The sequence below is a fragment of the Falco biarmicus genome, chromosome 3 (assembly GCF_023638135.1).
Source record: "Falco biarmicus isolate bFalBia1 chromosome 3, bFalBia1.pri, whole genome shotgun sequence".
Taxonomy (NCBI): Eukaryota; Metazoa; Chordata; class Aves; order Falconiformes; family Falconidae; genus Falco; species Falco biarmicus.
Window position 1 is genome coordinate 11465881 of NC_079290.1, and position 18763 is coordinate 11484643.

An 18763-nucleotide genomic window follows, 5' to 3' on the forward strand; every position below is an offset into this window, starting at 1 on the left:
AGGTCCATCATCCCAAAACTCTGTTCCTTGTAGATATTAACTAGACAGAACATCAGAATGGCTCACAGTAGTGAATTCTAACACTTCAGCGTGGGATCATCTGGGTCAAAAAAGGAATTTTTTTTTTCCCTAGGACTGTGAAGCTATGTCCTCTGTGCTGTTGAAATCATGGTGTTTGGAACAAGTCAGTATTATTCATGGATTTATCCTTTATTTCTCTCTCATATGCTCATTCATTGCTGTGAAACTCTTAAGAAAAAAGGAGATTCTTTGCCATTTTCTTACAGCTTCATTTTAGTGACTAACTACTTATATTTGGAGCATCAGAACTTCTCCAGACCTGGAAAATCTCCATCATTTAAAACTTACCTAGATTTCCTCTTCTTTTTGGTCTTGAAACTGTTGGTGCTGAGAGAGTTTTTTTCTCCTGCCCTCTGGAGAATGTCTTTCAAAGAGACAAGAGCTATTGGAATTCTTTTGCCTCTTCTACATAGGTCTTTTTCAATCTGTAGTTTTATCAGATGGAAAATAAAGCTTTTTATGGGAGGAGTTATGAAAGTACTCTTTTTCTCCTTCAGCATTGCCAAATCTGACAACTTTATTTCAAGCTTTGCAATATTTGATCCTTTGTTTGGTAGGTAGCTCCTTTAGAGTGTCTATGACTAATAGTTTCTATTTTAAAGAAAACTTCTCTTCATAGACACTGTTGAAAAATTTTTGAAAACATTACTCCAGTAAATCCTGAAAGCTCAAAAACAGTAAAAAAGAGCTCTCAAAAAGAAGTCATCCTATGACTTTTTCTGTCATAATTTTGGGAGGATACTTTTGACTGTTTAAATATACATCATGTACCTTAATGTTCCATTCTCAGCTGCTTCCTTCTCTATTCTGAAATATGTTGTTCAGGTTCTAATGGGGTGCAGGCAGATATCAAAAATCTTTACATGAGGGTAAATAGGTTCTCTCAATTTTGCTTCATCACAGTCTTAAGGGAAATTGAGCCAAAGAATACCATAATCCAGGGGAAATGATGTTCATCTCCATTATCTTTCTATAGGAAATCCAACAGAAAAAAAAAGGGGGGGGGGGGGAGGGAGGGAGGGGGGAGGATCTTTGTCACAGCAATAAAACCATGGCATATTTGGTTTGTGGATTCTGTACATGATCAAACACATTTATCCTTTTTAAGACAATATATCTAGTCTTGAAGGTGCATTTATGTATTAACGTGGCTGCTGAATTTTTAGGACAGGTTGCTTTATGTATATCTGAGAAGATGAAGATAGACATCTTGAAATCAAGAAAATTTTGCACTGAGATGCTATGCTGATACAAAATACATTTAGAAAATTTAACATTTAATTAAGTTTATATTGGGTTCGTTTTGCTGTATTGGATACTTCCATGAAATCTAGGCAACTTGAAAGCCTTACAGAGATGCTACATTTGCTATCAAGTCCTTCTGAAAGCAATCTTAGATAGTTTCTCTATCTTTTAGTGTAATGATCTTTAAAAATGTGTTCAGGGCAGACATTGCTGTCTGCGAGTCATTGCACTTGAATCTGAAGTTTCCTGTTCATACAAATGTTTTTATCATCTTTTCTGCTTGTGCCATCTGTGAATGTCTCCTTTCTGGTATCAGTTAACCACGCTAAGAGACCTCAAACACTTAAATGACAATTCTGTTGTGTAGGAACATGTGATACGCAATCTCTTGGGATAAAGAACTATATCCTGTGACACCACAGATCTATTATAGCAGTGGCCATATACAGGAAAATTTTAGGCAAGACACACACTGGACAAAAATATTATAATTGTTTTTGTCTAGGCAGATTGCTCTCCTCCCAAAGTAGGGAGTCAGAGAAAACATGTGACATTGATCAGAACTGTGTAAGTTACCAGGCTGGTTGAGGATAAACCTAATAAGAAGGCTGAAGCCCTATGTGCCTCCCTACTAAATCCATATTTTAAATACTTACACATAAAGAGTGCGTGTATAAATAAATGCACACATATACATACATACAAAAAAATGAGTTTCATTCAAGTAAATAAATTTCTTGAATGCATACAATAAGCGTACGTATTAGCTACATGGAAGTTCATAAGCAGATTGGGCTGTTGAGGACTTCAAATAATCTGTATTTTCCTTGAAGGACCTTTTAAAAATTTCCTGAGTCTCAACAAAAAAGATATTTCTCAATGTTTTTCTACTGAATTTTGAAGAGAAAAAGAAAGCCTATCATCCTTGCCATGCTCGTCATAGTTAATAAGAACATTTAATTTCTTCTTGCTCTACTGAAGCAAGACAGGAAAGTCATTATACTTACAGCTGTTTCAGGTTTTCATAAATCTTTTGTGCTCCTATGTTTTACTAAGAATGTGAAAACAGTTAGATTTGTTTGTGTCTGTACTGAATTCTACATGACACTCTTAAACAAATTTAGGACCATCCTGTTCATTACAGAAGGTCTAACCTACTTAAAGATCTACTGAAACCAGTACAAATCTCAGTAAATAAGTAGTACTTACCAAGAAGGATAACACTAGTGTAAACGGTCAATTTACAAATCTGCCAGTAAGGTTCTTTTATATTGGTTTACTTAACTCTAAATACTTTATTTAGTTCTGCATGCTCAGATTATTCTAGTATTAGTTATGTTGAGCTTTCATTCAGAACAGTTTTATTTCCTCTGCCTCCCAATCTTAAACACATGAATAACCAGTTACACTGCATATGTACAATTTATTTGAATTATCAGATTTACAGGTTAATTTAGTAGGCTGTGGCAATTGCCATATTCATTACAATGTGTTACATCTCTATTTGCATTCAAAACCCATCGACGTTTTGTACAAACTTTTTTTGTTTTTTTCTAAATTTCAGGATTGATAGTACATGAAGGTGCATCTGTTTATCGAGTGTTTAAGCGCTGGAGGGCTGTGAATCTACACTGGGATGTATTAAATTACGATAAAGCCACAGACATAGAAGAGAGCAGTCGAGGAGAATCCTCAGCAGGAAGGACATTGTGGTTACCACTGACTGCATTTAGAAACAGAAGTTTAGTTCATCCAACACAGTTAACTTCACCAAGATTTCAGTGTGGCTACGTATTGTTACATCTGTTCAACCGCATGAGACCTCAGGAAGATTCATCAGAGGATAACGGCTCTGGGGAAGTAGTGATGAGAGTGACCTCAGTGTAAAGATTATGCTCACTGTGCTACACAGATAAGGATAATGTGCCCTGATGTTACAGGACTTTGGAATGTAGTTACAATGAATGGTGAAACCATTAACACTTGAAAAAACATATACACATTTTTCTAAAATTTAATGCTTTTTATATGATCAACTTAAACACAAATACATTTTTCTGGAAAAAAAAAAAAGTCTCTTGGTTTCTATATAGTCGGGTTTATTAGATCTTTTGTTGATTTGTACCTGATGTGTATGCAGTATAGTTTAACTCTTAGGTCTCTGAATGATAAGGAAACTAATTTTTTAAGTAAAAAATTATATTTAAATGTATTTTCTTAAACTCTGGCTTTAATCCACTACTTTTATTTTTCCCACTTTCATGAGGATTAAACTGAACAACCTTCTTCCAAAACGAAACATAATGTTGACACAAGTCAAGTATTCTTCCTTTTCTGGCTTTATTTTGTTGTTGTTTGTAGCTCAGTTCAGGTGTATGAAAGCAAGTAAGGGATATATTGTCCCTTGCCTTTGAGCAGAAAGTCCAGTGGGTGTTCTACAAAACCTAAGGGAGGATGCGAACTTTTCCTTTAGCTCTCCCACGTGGACATGCAAGATGTCAGACACAACTGTGACACAGGCAGGAGAAGTCTTGCACTTCCTCTCGAGTCTCTGAGTTCTGCAGAGTGCTGGTGCTGAGCTTGTGCACAGAGGTGACATTACCTCCTGAGCAGCGGTGCTGAATTTAGCAGCCTGTGAACTTCTAGTACCATTCTAACTATAGGACATTGACATGCCTTTTTTTTTTTTTTTTTCTTTAAAGAAGAAATGTACATTACAACTTCTAGAGTAATAAGTCATCCTAATGGAAACTGAAGTAGAAATAGTGCAGAGCCTTAATTTTGCCAGGTAATGAATCATGATATTAAAAATGGGCCAATATTCATCTTCATCATGATAGCTAATCAATGCTATGAAGTTTGCTTCTCTGTTTTTCTCTTGTGGCAAAAATTCTAATATAATTTAATCAAATGGAAATGGAAATAATTTCCAAGTTAATTATTAAGTCTGTTGAAGATCAAGATGAAAAAGTAAGACTAAAATGACTCTGAGAGCACCAGCTTACATAAAACAGTTTGTGATAGGATGACCTTGGCTGGCTGTTCAGGCCCTCACCAGCTGCTCCCCACACCCCCCCCCTAAACAGGACAGAGGGAGAAAATAAGATGAAAAAGCTTGTGGTTTGAGACAAAGACAAAGGCATCACTTACCAATTACTGTCATGAGCAAAAGAGACAACACGGGGAAGATTAATTTATTGCCAATTAAAATAGAGTTGGATGGTAAGAAACAAAGACAAAGCCTAAAACACCTTCCTTCCACCCCACCCCACTCGTTCTTCCTAGGCTCAGCTTCACCCCTTCACTCCCAGCTCCTCCGCCTCCTCCCCCCAGGCAGTGCAGGAGGGTGGAGAAAGGAGACTGTGGCCAGTCCATATCAACTCTTGTCTGCCACTCCTTCCTCCTCACACTTTTCCCTGCTCCAGCATGGGGCCTTCCCGTGGGCTGCAGTCCTTCAGAATAAACCTGCTCCAGCGTAGGCTCTCTATGGGCCACAGTTCCTTCAGGGCATGTCCACCTGCGGTGGTGTGGGGTCCTCCAGGGGCTGCCGTTTGGATATCACCTGCAGCATGGTCCTCTCCTTGGGCTGCAGGAGATACCTGCTCCACCATGCTCCCTCCAGAGGCTACAAGGAAATACTTGCTATACCAGCATCGCTCCAGAGTCACAAGGAAAACTGCTCGGGAGCAGCTGTGTCTGGCACAGAAAGGCTGCCCCTGCAGCTCCTGCCTCCACCTGCCTGGGCACCTGCACCCCATATGCAATTAGTTTTTCTGTTTCAAAATAAGTTGCAACCAATGGCTGAAATATTTCAGAGTTATTTTGTGCAGTAGCTGGAGTGCTGTGGCTAGAAAATTCCCTCTCAGGGGTCAACAGGCTGGTGCTGGAATCAGGGCATGCCTTCTCTTTATACAAGGCTCACATGCCAACACCAGACACGGGAGGCTTCTGTAACTATACTTGGAAATGAGAGAAATAATTTAAGCATTGGTGCTAAGAGCTCTTTATATATTCATAAACATTTAGCCAATGAACTCTACACAGGGCCCAGCGTTCTGCATTGCAGTCTCACAAGCTCAAATTTACACTTACTAAATCTACAGATGACTTTCTGCTCTTTAAACAATTAATGTGAAAAGCAGGTACATAAGCCATGAACAACAAAATACTGTCTCCAAAAAAAAAAAAAAAAAAAAAAGCCAGTTTACCAGTTTATCTCCTGCACAGCAAATTACCAATATAGGACAAGCAATCTCATTGAGAAATTATGAGAATTCACTTCTAGATTGCCTTAAAGGAGGAATGTGTGGAGAAACACATGAGAGAAACTGTGACTGGGGAAACCGGCTGTATTACTGGGAATTAATTGTTCTTAATTACTACTTAAATGAAGCCTTCTTTCCCAGAATGACCACAACTCCACATGACTAAATTGAGATCAGAGTTAGTATCTCAAAAAGCACTTGAAACACAAGGAGAATAAACCGTTCTGTGATCAATATCATTAAAAGGTTATGCTTCATGCCTTTTAGATACTTGTGATCTCTGGGATTTAAAGAGTGTTTCTGTGGTCTTTTTACAGCATCCTAAAACGAAAATTGAGAATTATACGAAAACATTCTGTTGTAAAGAAATCTTTTTCATTCACATCCAAATAATTAGTGTGTTGGAAAAAAATGACTCACCAGAAAAGATCAATATATGTAATTTAAGAGAGGACAAGATCTCTATGTACAAATATGTGAAAGACACAGGGGTCTAGAACACTTAGCAGCTTTTGAGGGAAAAAAAATGGTCCCGTTCAGAGTAATGAAAATTGGTAGTGAGAAAAATGCTTAGGGCAAATATCAGAAAAGCCTTTTTTATAGTTGAATTGGTTTATCATTAATCATTTCTATGGCACAATAGTTTTGCATGTGTCTGCATTTACATGTTTCTGTATGTAGAAAGCAAGATCAGGAAATGATCAACAGTGACAGGATTAGCACGGGCAGGGTGCAGCTGTAAAAAAGAAAATGAAATCTATGGCTGTATTTTCCTGGAGAATGTTTTCAGTAGCAAGAGTGCCTAGTGCAGTATATGAGTATTTCTTCAATGACCTTGTGTTTGGATTTGTGCAGTTCTGCAGTACTTTGATCAGCTACATGCAAGATAGATGAATTCAAATCAGAACAGGTGCAGAGAGGGGATGTCAGGATGAAAAAGGAGTAGTGACTGTATTTCACATGAGGAAATTAGAAGAGCATGCCTTGTTCTCAGTTAATATATTGCAGAATAAAATTTATTTTAGGCAAAGAACAAGCCTAAGAAGCACAAGAACTCAAGGATACAAATAGATCACAAATAAATTTAGCTGGAAGTTCAAGGTAGTTTTAAAATATTCATAGAATGAATCACAGACAACAATTCAAGCTGGAAGGATCTGTGGGAGGACATCTAGTCCAGGCTCCAGAGTCAGCTCTGAGGTCAGACCAGGTTGCTCAGGGCTTAAGCAATCAGGTCTTAAAATTCTGTGAGGATGGAAATTGCACAGCCACCCTGGGCAGCCAGCCCCAGTTCTTGACTGACCCCAGAGTGAAAAATTATTTCCTTCTGTCCTACATCTTCTCTTGATCCAGCTTACGCCCTTTGTCTCTCATTCTCCCGTAATGCCCCACTGTGAAGTGGATGGCTCTGTCTTCTTCAGAACACCTTTGCAGGTCCTGATAGGCCTCCCCTGAAGCCATCTCTGCTCCAGGCTGAACATGACTTGATCCCTCAGTGTCCCCTCACAGGACAAGTGCTCTGGCCCTCAGCCAGCTTGGGGGCCTTCTGACAAACTTGGGCCAGTTATTTCATGTCTTTCCTCTACTGGGCTGTCCAGGGTGCTGTTGGCCATCCCTGCAGCCAGGGACACTGCTGGCTCATGCCCAGCTTGTGCCTGCCAAGGCCCCCAGGTCCCTTTCCGCAGAGCTGCTCCCAGCCGGGCAGGGACCAGCCAGCCGATGTCCTTGCGCCAGAGCTTCCTGAGCAGGGGCAGCACTTGGTATCTGTCCTTGATAAATGTCATGAGGTTCCTGCTGGCCTCTCCCCCAGGCTGGCTAAGTCCCTCTGAATGGCAGCCCTGACCTGACTGTGTGTCCCTGCAACCTGGAATCATCTGCAAACTTCAGACCAGAACTGTCTGTCATCTCCAGGTCACTGATAAAGACGTTGAATGGGACAGGGCCCAGCACAGACCCCTGCGTTACTCCACTTGTTACTGGCCTATAGACATTGTAGGTCCCATTAATCACCAACTTCTGGATCCAACCATCCAACCAACCTTTTTACAATTGAATTGTCCAACTATTTAGATCTCAGTGTCCTGACTTTGAAAGAAAGCTGTTGTGGCAGACAGTGTGGAATGCCTTATACCGGGACTGAGGTAAATGACATCCACTGCTCTCCCTTCAACCACAAATACAGTCCTTCAAATACAGATGGCAACCAGGTGGGATAGGTATGATTTACTCTCAATAGAGTCAAGCTCACTGTTCCCAGCAATATTCCTCTTCTGGAAACGGTCTCCAAGAGAACTTGCTCCATGATTTCTGCAGAGACCAAAGTAAAGCCAACAAGACTGTAGGTCCCCATGTTGTCATAGAATCATGGAATCATACAGGTTGGAAAAGACCTTTGAGATCATCAGGTCCAATGGTTAACCCAGGACTGCCAAGTCCATGACTGAACCATGTCCCTAAACACCACATGTGTACTTTTTTAAACACCTCCAGGGATGGTGATTCTACCACCTCCCTGGGCAGCCTGTTCCAATGCCTGACCACCCTTTCTGTGAAGAAAATTTTCCTAATATCCAATCTAAACCTCCCCTGATGTAACTTGAGGCCATTTCCTCTTGTCCTGTCACCTGTTACGTGGGAGAAGAGACCTACATCTCTCATCCCAAATCTGGGTTCTTCACCTGGTCTGCAAGAGCTGATCCACATGTAATAGTTGAGATACTTGTTTATTGCATGTCTGCGCAGAGATGGGTGCTAGTTGGTAAATCCACAAAGCTAGCACACCTCTTAACACATAGTAAAACTTTTTATACACTTTGAGCAATTGTTTACAATTACGTTTGGCCACAATTAATTCTCATTGGTTCTTACAAGCCTTGTCTCCATTTAAAGGTACCAGTGGTCTTTTTTTTTTCACCATGCATGTTCTGTGGGGAGGGTGCTTTTTTAATGAAGAGATTTCTTTGCTAGAGGGTGGATCTTTTATTATGTTAATTAGGATAGTTCATAAATAGTTCAAATAATTTTTTGTTTAGTCTCATTAACCATTTGGTTCTCCTTGAGCTTATCTTCTTGTATTCCAGCTTGACACATTTATGGTGTCTATTCCTTCTCCCAAGGCCATATTTTGTTAATTGTTTGTAAGAATCTAACCAACATCCTCTGTTTTTCAAATTCTTCCTTTTTTTGTCACTATGGATATTTACATTTTTTTCCCTCTCTTTTTATTTTTTAAAATAAGTAATCCTTATGTCACCCCTGCCTGCCTACAACCTCCTTTCAGGGAGCTGTAGAGAGCAATAAGGCCTCCCTGAGCCTCCTCTTCTCCAGGCATCTCTATTCTGTAAAGGACATATTCATGGAATGATGACCAATATTGAAATCTACCTCAAATCCATGTACAGCAGCACAGGAAAATACAAGCAGGTGCTATTATGCTAAGAAGCATACTTCTCCCTCTGAAACCTTAACAGGGGTTTTAAAGAGAACTAAAGATTTCCAGTGGACTAAATTTGAAAATAGTTTGTTATTATCTGTCAGATTCATGGCTCCATTAAAAATTTACTAAGGAACTTGAACAATTTCTAATGATTGAAGAAACATGAACTGTTAGCAAGTTTTCTGAAGAGAAAAGAAGACGCTCTTTAAAACATTTTGTCTTTCTTGTTTGCCTTACATAAAAGAATTCATTTTCATAAACCTCATATGAATTTTAAAAATGCCTAGTGTTACCAATTCCTAGAGTTACCTGTTAGTTGTTGTGTAAGAGGAGATAAACCATGTTCACCGCTGAATTTACTGCGTTAGAGAGAACACCAGAAATATCTTTAAAAACTGGTAATATTTGTATTTCATTTAGTTAAAATCAGAAATGAGGTTTCAGATCTTTCCACCTTCACAAATTTGTTGGGTGGATACTGACATTTCTGCTGGATTTAAGAAGAGATATTTATAATGCACTGCAGGGTGCAACCACAGTCTGAATTAAAGGTGATGCATACATTAAAACTAGCTGCATGACATAAAATATAAAGGAAACACTAGGAGACGGGCCATTTTCAAAGGAGCATAAACACCTTTCAAAGGTCACCTGTGGGTAATAGAAAAATAGCAATCAGCAGCATAATTTTCTCCCGCTGTGGCCAGTCAGCTATCCTGCTGGCATGTAGAAACCCCTGATCATCTTCCTACTTAACGATCTCCTGCCTGACAGACTGAAACTGTCCTTTCCCCTGGAGTCTCCACATGTACAAACTCTAGTGAACTTCACCCTGACTCATCACCATTTGCTCCCTAGTTCAGAAGCAGTGGGCTGGAGGGATTGTCCTCTGAAGGATAAAAGCTGTTACCAGTCAGGTGAAAATTTGTAAAAGCCTCATAAAATGACTTTTTCAGCATGAAGCAGCTGGCTGGAGCCAAACACAGAACTTGTTTTAACAGCAGCCTAAGCAAGCTTGAATCAGGTCCATGCTGGCAAGTCTGAGTGACAGAATTCAGGATCAGCCATGGGCAGAGACCAGAAGTGGCACCAAGGTCACTGCAAAAAACAGAGTTACGGTGAATGAAAGGGCTTGGACAGCTGTGGCTTGGTGACCCAGAGAACTTCCTCCAGCTCCTGTATCTCCTTCCTGGCCCAAAACCTTGCTTTGGCCTACACATGAAGCTGGAAGAGGAACAGCCAAACTTCTGAAAGTAAAAAATTATGTTGAATAATTCACCCACAGGTCCCATTTTCTAGGCCTGACCACCACTAGTTCTCAAGGAAAGAGTTTTTTTAAACTTTTCTCTTTTAAATAAACTTCTATTAAATGCTTATTTTAAACTTTTACCCTGTCAGTTTTGAGAAGCAGGGGTGGGGCGTTGGGAACCATGCAGCCAAACCCAGGGAACTTTGGTTTTCTAAGGAAGCATATCAAAGTCACCACGCGCTCCTCATCCCGGTTTTGCTAGAATTCAAACTGTTGAACTGGAGCGGCTCAGTCTTTGGAGGGGAAAACTGCACTCCGCTGTAAGCGACAAACTGAATGCAAGCGATGCCCCCCCGTCGCCATGCACCTGCAGTAAGGCTACACCTAGTGCAGCACTGTGTTCCAGCTGCCTGGGAAGCGACCCAGTTGATGGGAAGCCTTAGTGGGCTCCATTACCTCTGGGACTGGCTTTGGCTCTGCTCTCTGCAGCAGGTCTCGGACCCTCTTTGCCTTTCTGCTCCGCTTCAGATGTCCCTGCCAGCAGAACTGCCCCAGAGGAAAGTGTCCCTTCCTTCCCCCAAGTGCAGCCCACCCAGAGAGCTGTGGCCAGGGCTTGACAAACAGGCGTCTGTCCTCCCTCCTGCCCACCACAACCTATACACCACAGAGTAACCTGAACAGGCAAAACAGTTTTACTATCAGTCACAAACATATGAACTCCTCCTGCACAGATGCACAGACGTACTTGGCTTTGTCTTTTCTAACGCAACCAGTCAAAAGGAAAAGTGGAGTCCGGTGCAGGGACAGAGGTAGTGCCAGCTGCATTTCTTCTGTCAGGAAGCATCCCTGAATATAACTTTTTTATCTTTCTTATAAAGAAAGAAATTAAAAGCAATTAAATCCAGAAAAGGTCCAAATAATTTTAATAGAACATTTTGTCCCTTCAGACATAGCTTCCCAAACTGTGCAGAAGGCAAGAAGACAAGGAGATCTACCATCCAGGCACAGATTGGCTCTGGGTAGCGTTTCTTGTTAGACTTTGCTGTCTCTTGTCCCAGGCAGATCCAGCTTGTATTAATGAACTTTAGAAAAGAATCTGTATAAGCTTTTACGCTTTGAAACGGAAATTTTTCTGTACTTGGGCAGACATTAGCAATACATTTCAAGGTACATTCAGTGTACACTGGGGTGGAGTGTTCGTTCCCACCAAACACATCTGGGTTATCACTCAATCCCAGATGTTAAGGTAATTTATCCACATCCCAGTTTGCTGCAAATGACAATTTGGCATTTGGCCATGACACAAGAGTTTCTAAGAGACCCATTCAACCTTTACCCTTACTCAAGTGTTTATCACCTTCGTAGGACATTAATTTGGGTTTTACATTTTAGTAAAACACCCGTTTACTCCAGTGGAGAAGAGTGTGCTTCATGTTGTTTATCAATTAAAACACTTTTTAAAAAATACAAACACAATCTCATGGTAAGTAACAACCCCTAATGACCAATACACCATTTCCAGTCATTCATAAGGATAAATTAGTTTTCCTGTCCTCTTTCCAAATTTTTTTTTGGTGATATTTTCTAACTCATCAGTCAAGAAAAGCCCCAGGCACACCATGCCTCCCCATACACTGAAAGGTGTATACTCTGCATGGTAGGATAGCATTAAACTCCCCATTTAGGTCAAACTATCACTGACCTGCTGTGCCTTCACCTGGTTGGTGGACGGTGTAGAGGTCAGAGAGTCTTCCCAAGCATCATTCAGATGGGCTAAATGCTGTAGTTAAGGAGCTGCATGTCAGCATTTGCCACTGTTTCTCCAGCTGACATGGACTCTGCTCATGCCACAGCAACCTCAGGACCCGAGACACATTGTGGCCCACAAAAACCACCAGAGGCCAGCAGCTGTCCCACGATGTGCACAGAAGACATGACCATCTGTTGCACAGTTCAGCTGAACAGGCCTTCGTTCTTTTGCTACATCTCCTCATCCTGCCTTTCCCTTCCTTCTCATCCAGGTTTGTTCATCTTGCACCATGGGTGGAAAAATGTGCTAGCCCTACCAAAGGACAAAGGCAAGTTACTTGGAACCAGACGTCCTGGAGAAAGAAGTTGTTCCATCCCCCACCCAGGCCTTTCATTATGTACTGCCCTGCAGCAGCAGCAAGAAAGATCTGTGATGGTTGCAGTGCTGCGTCCCTTTACTGCTGCACTCTGAACTCAAATCCCCACCTGTGAGGGTGATGGTCCTCAGGAGAGGAGCTGCATGTAAAGCCTGGTCCTCAGGACATTGCTGGACCTGATACCACCACCAGCTGGAGCCAGGCATGCTCTGCTGGGAAGGACAAACTGAGGTCCCTGGCAGTGGACAGGCTGCTTTCTTACCTTGTTAGCAACTCCAGGCCTAAGGATGCCCAAATACTGCCTCACTCCTTCCACGTGCAGGCCAGCTCTTCTGCTGCTGGCCTTCCCTCCAGGTGCCCGTCCCTGTCACACTTCATTGCCCTGCTCTGGGGCTTGGCCACCAGCAGGGCCAGCCTCTTCAGCTGACTGTCTCCAATGGGAAAGAGCTTCACCCCTTCTATTGCAGCTTTCCAGAAAACACAGGCATTCTGTTTTATATACCAATACCAAACTCCCACCTGGGAATTAGTCTATATGCAGAGAAGGAGAGGCCACTTTTGGGCAGGCGGAGTAGGGGGACAGCAGGGGGGGGCACAAAGTAATCCTAGCAGAAGCTACTTCAGACAAGACTGCAGGACACTGGGATTAGTCCTGGGTGGAAACAGGCAGCAAATCAGCATTGATCAGCTGTTCCCCTTGAATCTGTTCACGAAGCGTCACAACCATCTCCTGGGTGCCTGTGTTTGTGGCTCTTGGGTGCTGCCTGCCCTTTCCTTCACTTCTGGGTGGGAAAAGCAATAGACAGCATTCACTATAGGATGTACCATATGTTCAGTATCATGTGGGAATATAGACTTGGCATCACGTCTAAGCTGTCTGTGCCCAGCACTATCTTGCTGATGCCTGTTACATTTTCTTTCTCCCTCCCAATGCCTCATTGGCACACCAGCTTTGAGGGCTCAAACATGCTGAAGCCTGTGGAGCTGCCAGTTACCAGACTGAGATGCCTCTGGGTATTCATCAGAGCTGTACCACTAGAACCTTTTGCATTTTTCATTTCTGTATTGCCTTTTTTTTTCTTTCCCATTTCCTTTGTTTCCTCTTCACATACGATAAAATTAGTCCTTTGGAAGGCAAGGTGATTCATCTTCAGGTCCAGTTGTAACAGTTTTTGTCGTCTGATGATCTCTTTACAGTTTGTTGGCAGCTGAGGAACATGTACTAACTGCATGGTGAATAATACTCCCTGCATCTCTCTCTAGATAAGAACATTACCCTGAAGAACAACATTATTGATCCTGGGTATTTATAGATATTGTTATAAAGATTCCGAGATGTCAACACCACAGAGATGGAAACCACTCCTAAAAGTAGAGCCTGAGTAAAAAATGCATTGACAGTAAATTTAAAATTATCACTCAGATGATCAGCGTACTCAGTTTTAGAAAAGATATTTGATGGTGTAGTGAAATATTACTGTATTGCATCTTCTTGAATACTTCACTACGTATAAAGAACTGGACCGTTTTTCAAGGCAGTATAACTCTTTCAACGTTGTATTCAGTTATATCTAACAACTTCAAAATGAATGATGGATTTTTTTTTCCCCACATGTACAATTTTGACCATCTACCATAACACAGCTTATCCAATACCTTCTGGATATGATGCAAGAAAGCTTGGGAAAACTCTTAAGGCCCTGGCATGCATGTTGCTATCTAGTTTCTCAGTTATAGTCCTTGAACTCAGAAATTTCTCTCACTTTTAATCTCAATCAGCTGAAAGGAAAAAAAAAAAAAAAGTGTTGATTGGACTGGGGAGTGGGTATTATGTTTCCTTGAAAAAATACCAGAATGCCTTTTCTGGTTTCCCTCTTTTTGGCTGAAATTTTTTTATGATGTACTTTCATTCATTTTTGAAATTCATTTAATACCCATCATCTGATGTATCTTTTTTTCAAAAAACAGCAAATCGTTCCATCCTTAACTTTCTGCTATGGTTGGTAGTTGCATGTTTACAAAAAACCTTCAAGCCTGTTAACAGTGTGAATCAACTGGTTGCAGAAATCACAGATAAAGCCCAAAGTCTCTTCAGTTCAGTTGGCAAGCGGCCAAGGCAGCACAGGAAAAACAAAGCTATTGATGGAAAGGGACACCGGCAAACAGGGGCTTAGGCTTTCATCCTGGCTCTGCTAAGGACTTCTTCACTCACTTTGCCTCTCTGTGCCTGGATTCTCCTCACCCTTTATGTAGTTAGAGTTTAGATTCTTAGACTTCTTTATCTTAATATGCAGCTTCCTCGCTGTGCATACATAGGCTATCACAAGGAGTCTCACTCTCCAGCAGGGCCTTTTAACGCCCACCTAAATTTAATGTAACGTAATATAATATAACCGCATCCTCACTCTAAATCTCAAGGATAATACTAAACTTGTACTACATATGAATCCAGGATTTGATGCTGGCTTGAATACAATTAATTTGATAAGTAAAGATACAGTGTATGAAAAAAAAAAATAATGCAGATTCAGTTAGACAGACTTACTGTTTCCAGGAAAATATTTACAGAAATCACGGGTGTAATTGAAACTCTGGTTCTAATACACACATTCAAATGCCATAATTTTGATTGAGGGGGAGATTTAAAAAGAAGATATAAAGCCAGTGATTAGATTTTGAGGCCAGGTTTGGTAAGGAGAAAATCCCCACCATTTTTATAGAGCCTTCCTTTATAAGAGAGGAGGCATATTTCTGAAAAAACGATGATCCAGATTTTATAAATAAACTGAAGACCCTGTAGCATTTTAGCTTTTGCCAGCCTGGGCCTCTGTGCTTACATGAAGTCTTTCAAACTGAACTGCCATTTGCTCTTTCAGATTTTTGTTTTTTTTCTTTCATCCTGTTCAACTCAAATTCTCAAGTGGTTTCACAATGACGAAACAGTTCTACTCAGCCAAAGTGGAGGACAGCCAAAATACCCAGATAAAGAGATTTTCAGATGAGCTGAGGGAAATTCGTTATGCTGAAGGTACATCATTATTTTCAGTAGCATTTGGTAAAGTGGAACAGGCAGTAGGTGATTATTAATCATAGAAACATCAGCACTTTGGCTCCTCTATGCAACCTTTCCTCTTCTACTTTAATATATTGTTTCTCTGCAGTCACGCTTGATCTGGGCTATTAGTCTGACTTACACTGTACATATTATCTCAGCATCGACAGTGATGTAGAAGTTTCCTCTGCAAAACTAAAGCTGGGGATGCTGCTGTTGTACAAAAGCAAGCTATAATGCCTTTTTAACCCAGAGCACTTAGAATGCTACAACCTACAGAACAGAAGTGTGCTATGATTAAATATTTATTTCCACCTACGTAAAAGAGAATCCATTCTCACCTACAGGCTCACCTTTTCTTGGTCTCATCTGTAAGTCAGATTAGCCTTGAAGGTATCTGGAAATGGGGATAACTACTTATTTGTGAGCAATCACTTATTTGTTCTCTTCTGCGGTAAGTCCACAGATTAATGCCAGTGAATTGCACACTGCTGTTTAAAGGATAAATTAGAGCAGAAGAGAGAAATATTACAAAGGAGAGGTTAGATTTTTCTGTAGAATTTCTTTAATTAAATCTTTATTACCTTTATTAAATCACAGTATATTTAACTAAAATTTTTATTTAAAGAGGACCAAGTAATACAGAAATCCACCTGTAGGAACCTGAGCTCAGAGCTAGACTCTGACTTTGACCATGAGAAAAGAAGAACAGAAGGATCTCGTGCAAGTTTCCCTGTGTGCGCACTGCAAAACCACCAGTAATGGCTGGCTACTGTTTTTAGAGGAAGCTAAAGGATTATAATACCTGAAGCTGGCAGATCATAATAGTGGCATGTACCAGAAAGGTAAAAGGTGTTTTTCAGTAGTGAGTATTCTGCTGTTCTGGCATTGAAAGTCTGTTCTTCTTTCATGCACAGTGGTCAGAGACTGATTTTTACCTATACAGCTCACACTTTGTTAAAGGAAGAGACAAACTAGTAGGCAGCAAGAGACGACAAAGTCCTAAGAGTAGATGTGCTGCGGCCTTCCTCCACTGCCCCATAAACCAGCTGCTTTAAACAGATGTTTGAATGCTAGTTAGCATAGATATGAGCTTTGCTACAGGTGGTACGGGAATGGCAAATTTTCCGCAGAGGAGCTCCCTTCACTGATACTATTTCTAAATCAAAGTTCAGGCTTTGCAGTCTGCAAGAAGATCAGGTTACCTGACCAAGGGGTTCCTCATGAAATCTGGATGGGGCTCCCCGTGTACATGCACACATCTGTTTATCCCTGAAGTCTGAAAAAAAAAAAAATCTAACCTCAATAAACTACCATATCCTCTGCATTCCCCAGTCATTTTGCCTGAAAAGCAGAACTAGATCATTAGTGGCAATGGCAAAAAACATAGCAGCAACACAGTGGAGCAGCACCATCGAGGTGGTCCATAAAGTAAGAGAAAGCACATGTGCTGCGCTGCTGCACAATACAGGGGCTGCAACCTAATGTATGTTTAGACTTTCTCATATCACAGCAGGATTGTCTCAGTGAAGATAGAGAATTCATTCCCCACCGCCAAAAAAGGGAGGATAGATTTTGCTCATTTTTTTCCCAATGATGCTTCTGGAAGACAGCTATGTCTGCTCTCTCCATTGTAAGAGTGCAGTGACAAGGAGAGACACAAAGACCTGTGAGAAAACCAGCTCCCCTCTCGCCTGCATCCTGACTTCTTGTTGTACATCAATACCTATGTGTGCATTACAGAAGTAGGTAAAGTGATATCTAATTTGTCCAATAAGTGTATTCTCCTCTAGACCCAAATGTAATTCAATATCGGGTGCATAAGCAATTCCACTATCTAAATTGCATAAAATTTGTTCTTAAAAAAAAAAAAAAATTGATTCAATTCTGCTGTTGTGCAATGCCCTCTTTGAGTTAGGTTAATTAAGCCAATGTGGTTAGTTGCACAGGGAGGAGGTTTTTTTCTGCCTGGAATAAGCAGGGCTGGGAGATTTGGGCCTTATATCTTCCTGGGATGATCACTTCTAAATGTAAAAATCACAAAAGCAGTTAGTGCTTGTCTGCTGTGATTGAACTTAGCTTGACAGCCGGCCAGCCTAATGGCAAATGTGCTAATCACAATAAAAGCAGGGCAATTAATCAGAGTATGGCAAGGACATGGTGTTAACAGTTCTGAAAGCAAGCAAAGGAAACCTTCCGGATTACAATACGTACTTTTCTCCCCTAGGGAGCTTTTGGGTTACCTATTATGGAAATGTTTACTTTGGTAACACTAGTGGGGAAATGGTGCAGTGACGCTGCTAATGGTTATATAGCCTTGACGTTTCACAAGGTAAGCAAGCAGTTATCTATACAGAGGGACAGCAGTAAAAGTATTTCCTACCTCCTCTGTGATGAGTCTCATAAGAAAACTTAAAGCAGAAAAGAATACACAGTATAATTCAGAAACTGACCTACTACAGCAAGGAAAGGCCTTTTCCTATTGAAGTCAGAGGAAATTACATATGGCTAATAACTCAGGGACACCTCAGGGTCAACTGTAATAATCTGTGGAGTTAAAAGTTCAAGAACAAGAGCTTCCTGCTAATACTTCAGGTAAAAAGCTACCACTTTTATGCCTCCATGGCTACTTACTAGCTTTTTTCTATTATTTTTGCTAGAAATACATTACCTACTTAAAGGAAGAAAAATCCCCTTGAAACAAAGGCCTGGGAAGCTTTCATTCCGTATCCAACTCCTGGGCAAGTAACCAGTGCTCTCAGAGAAACTCCTGGATGGAAACACAACCCCTGCTGTAGCCCTTTGCGCATAGCCCAAAGCCAAGCACTGGCTCAGGCCCCTCTGGGTACGCAGGGGATCCTGCCCCATGAGCAGGCAGTGGCTGGCGGGAGGCCACTCAGTGCAGCACCAGGCCAGCCAGCAAAGGGCTGAGTGAGGAAGAAGAGCAGCAGAGCCTCCTAAAAAAAGGGGCAGGTGCAGGGAATCCACCTGGGCTTTTAATGGCTAGCTCTATTCACCTGGCACCGCACTGGCCAGGAGAGGATGTGGTTTGAAAACTGAATGTCCTGCATTCCTAGTTGTGCTAGCTCTGCATTTTGCTGCCTGTAGCTTTAAGGACACCAGCTTGGTACGTTTGTTAGTTTTCCACAAGACAATTACACAGACTGAGGCAGAGCAAATGTACAGCAGTGTTTCATGTTTCACCTGGAGTCACTGGCTCTTGGACTCATGCTAAGCTATTTGCCAAGCTATAGGAGGATTTCCATGAAAAAAGATCACTGATCTGGATTCATAGCCTCTAAGGCCCAA

The 18763-nt window shown here is 41.2% G+C and overlaps 1 protein-coding gene across 1 annotated transcript in view; it reads left to right on the forward strand.

The window, feature by feature from the left end:
• MARCHF11 (membrane associated ring-CH-type finger 11) overlaps positions 1 to 3481 on the forward strand; it is a 36309-nt gene extending 32828 nt beyond the window's left edge. Inside the window, exon 4 of the mRNA XM_056333817.1 lies at positions 2891 to 3481. Coding sequence (XP_056189792.1) covers positions 2891 to 3213 — 323 coding nt within the window. The 3' untranslated portion in view covers positions 3214 to 3481. The remainder of the gene's footprint in view (positions 1 to 2890) is intronic.
• The last annotated feature ends 15282 nt before the right edge of the window (positions 3482 to 18763 follow it).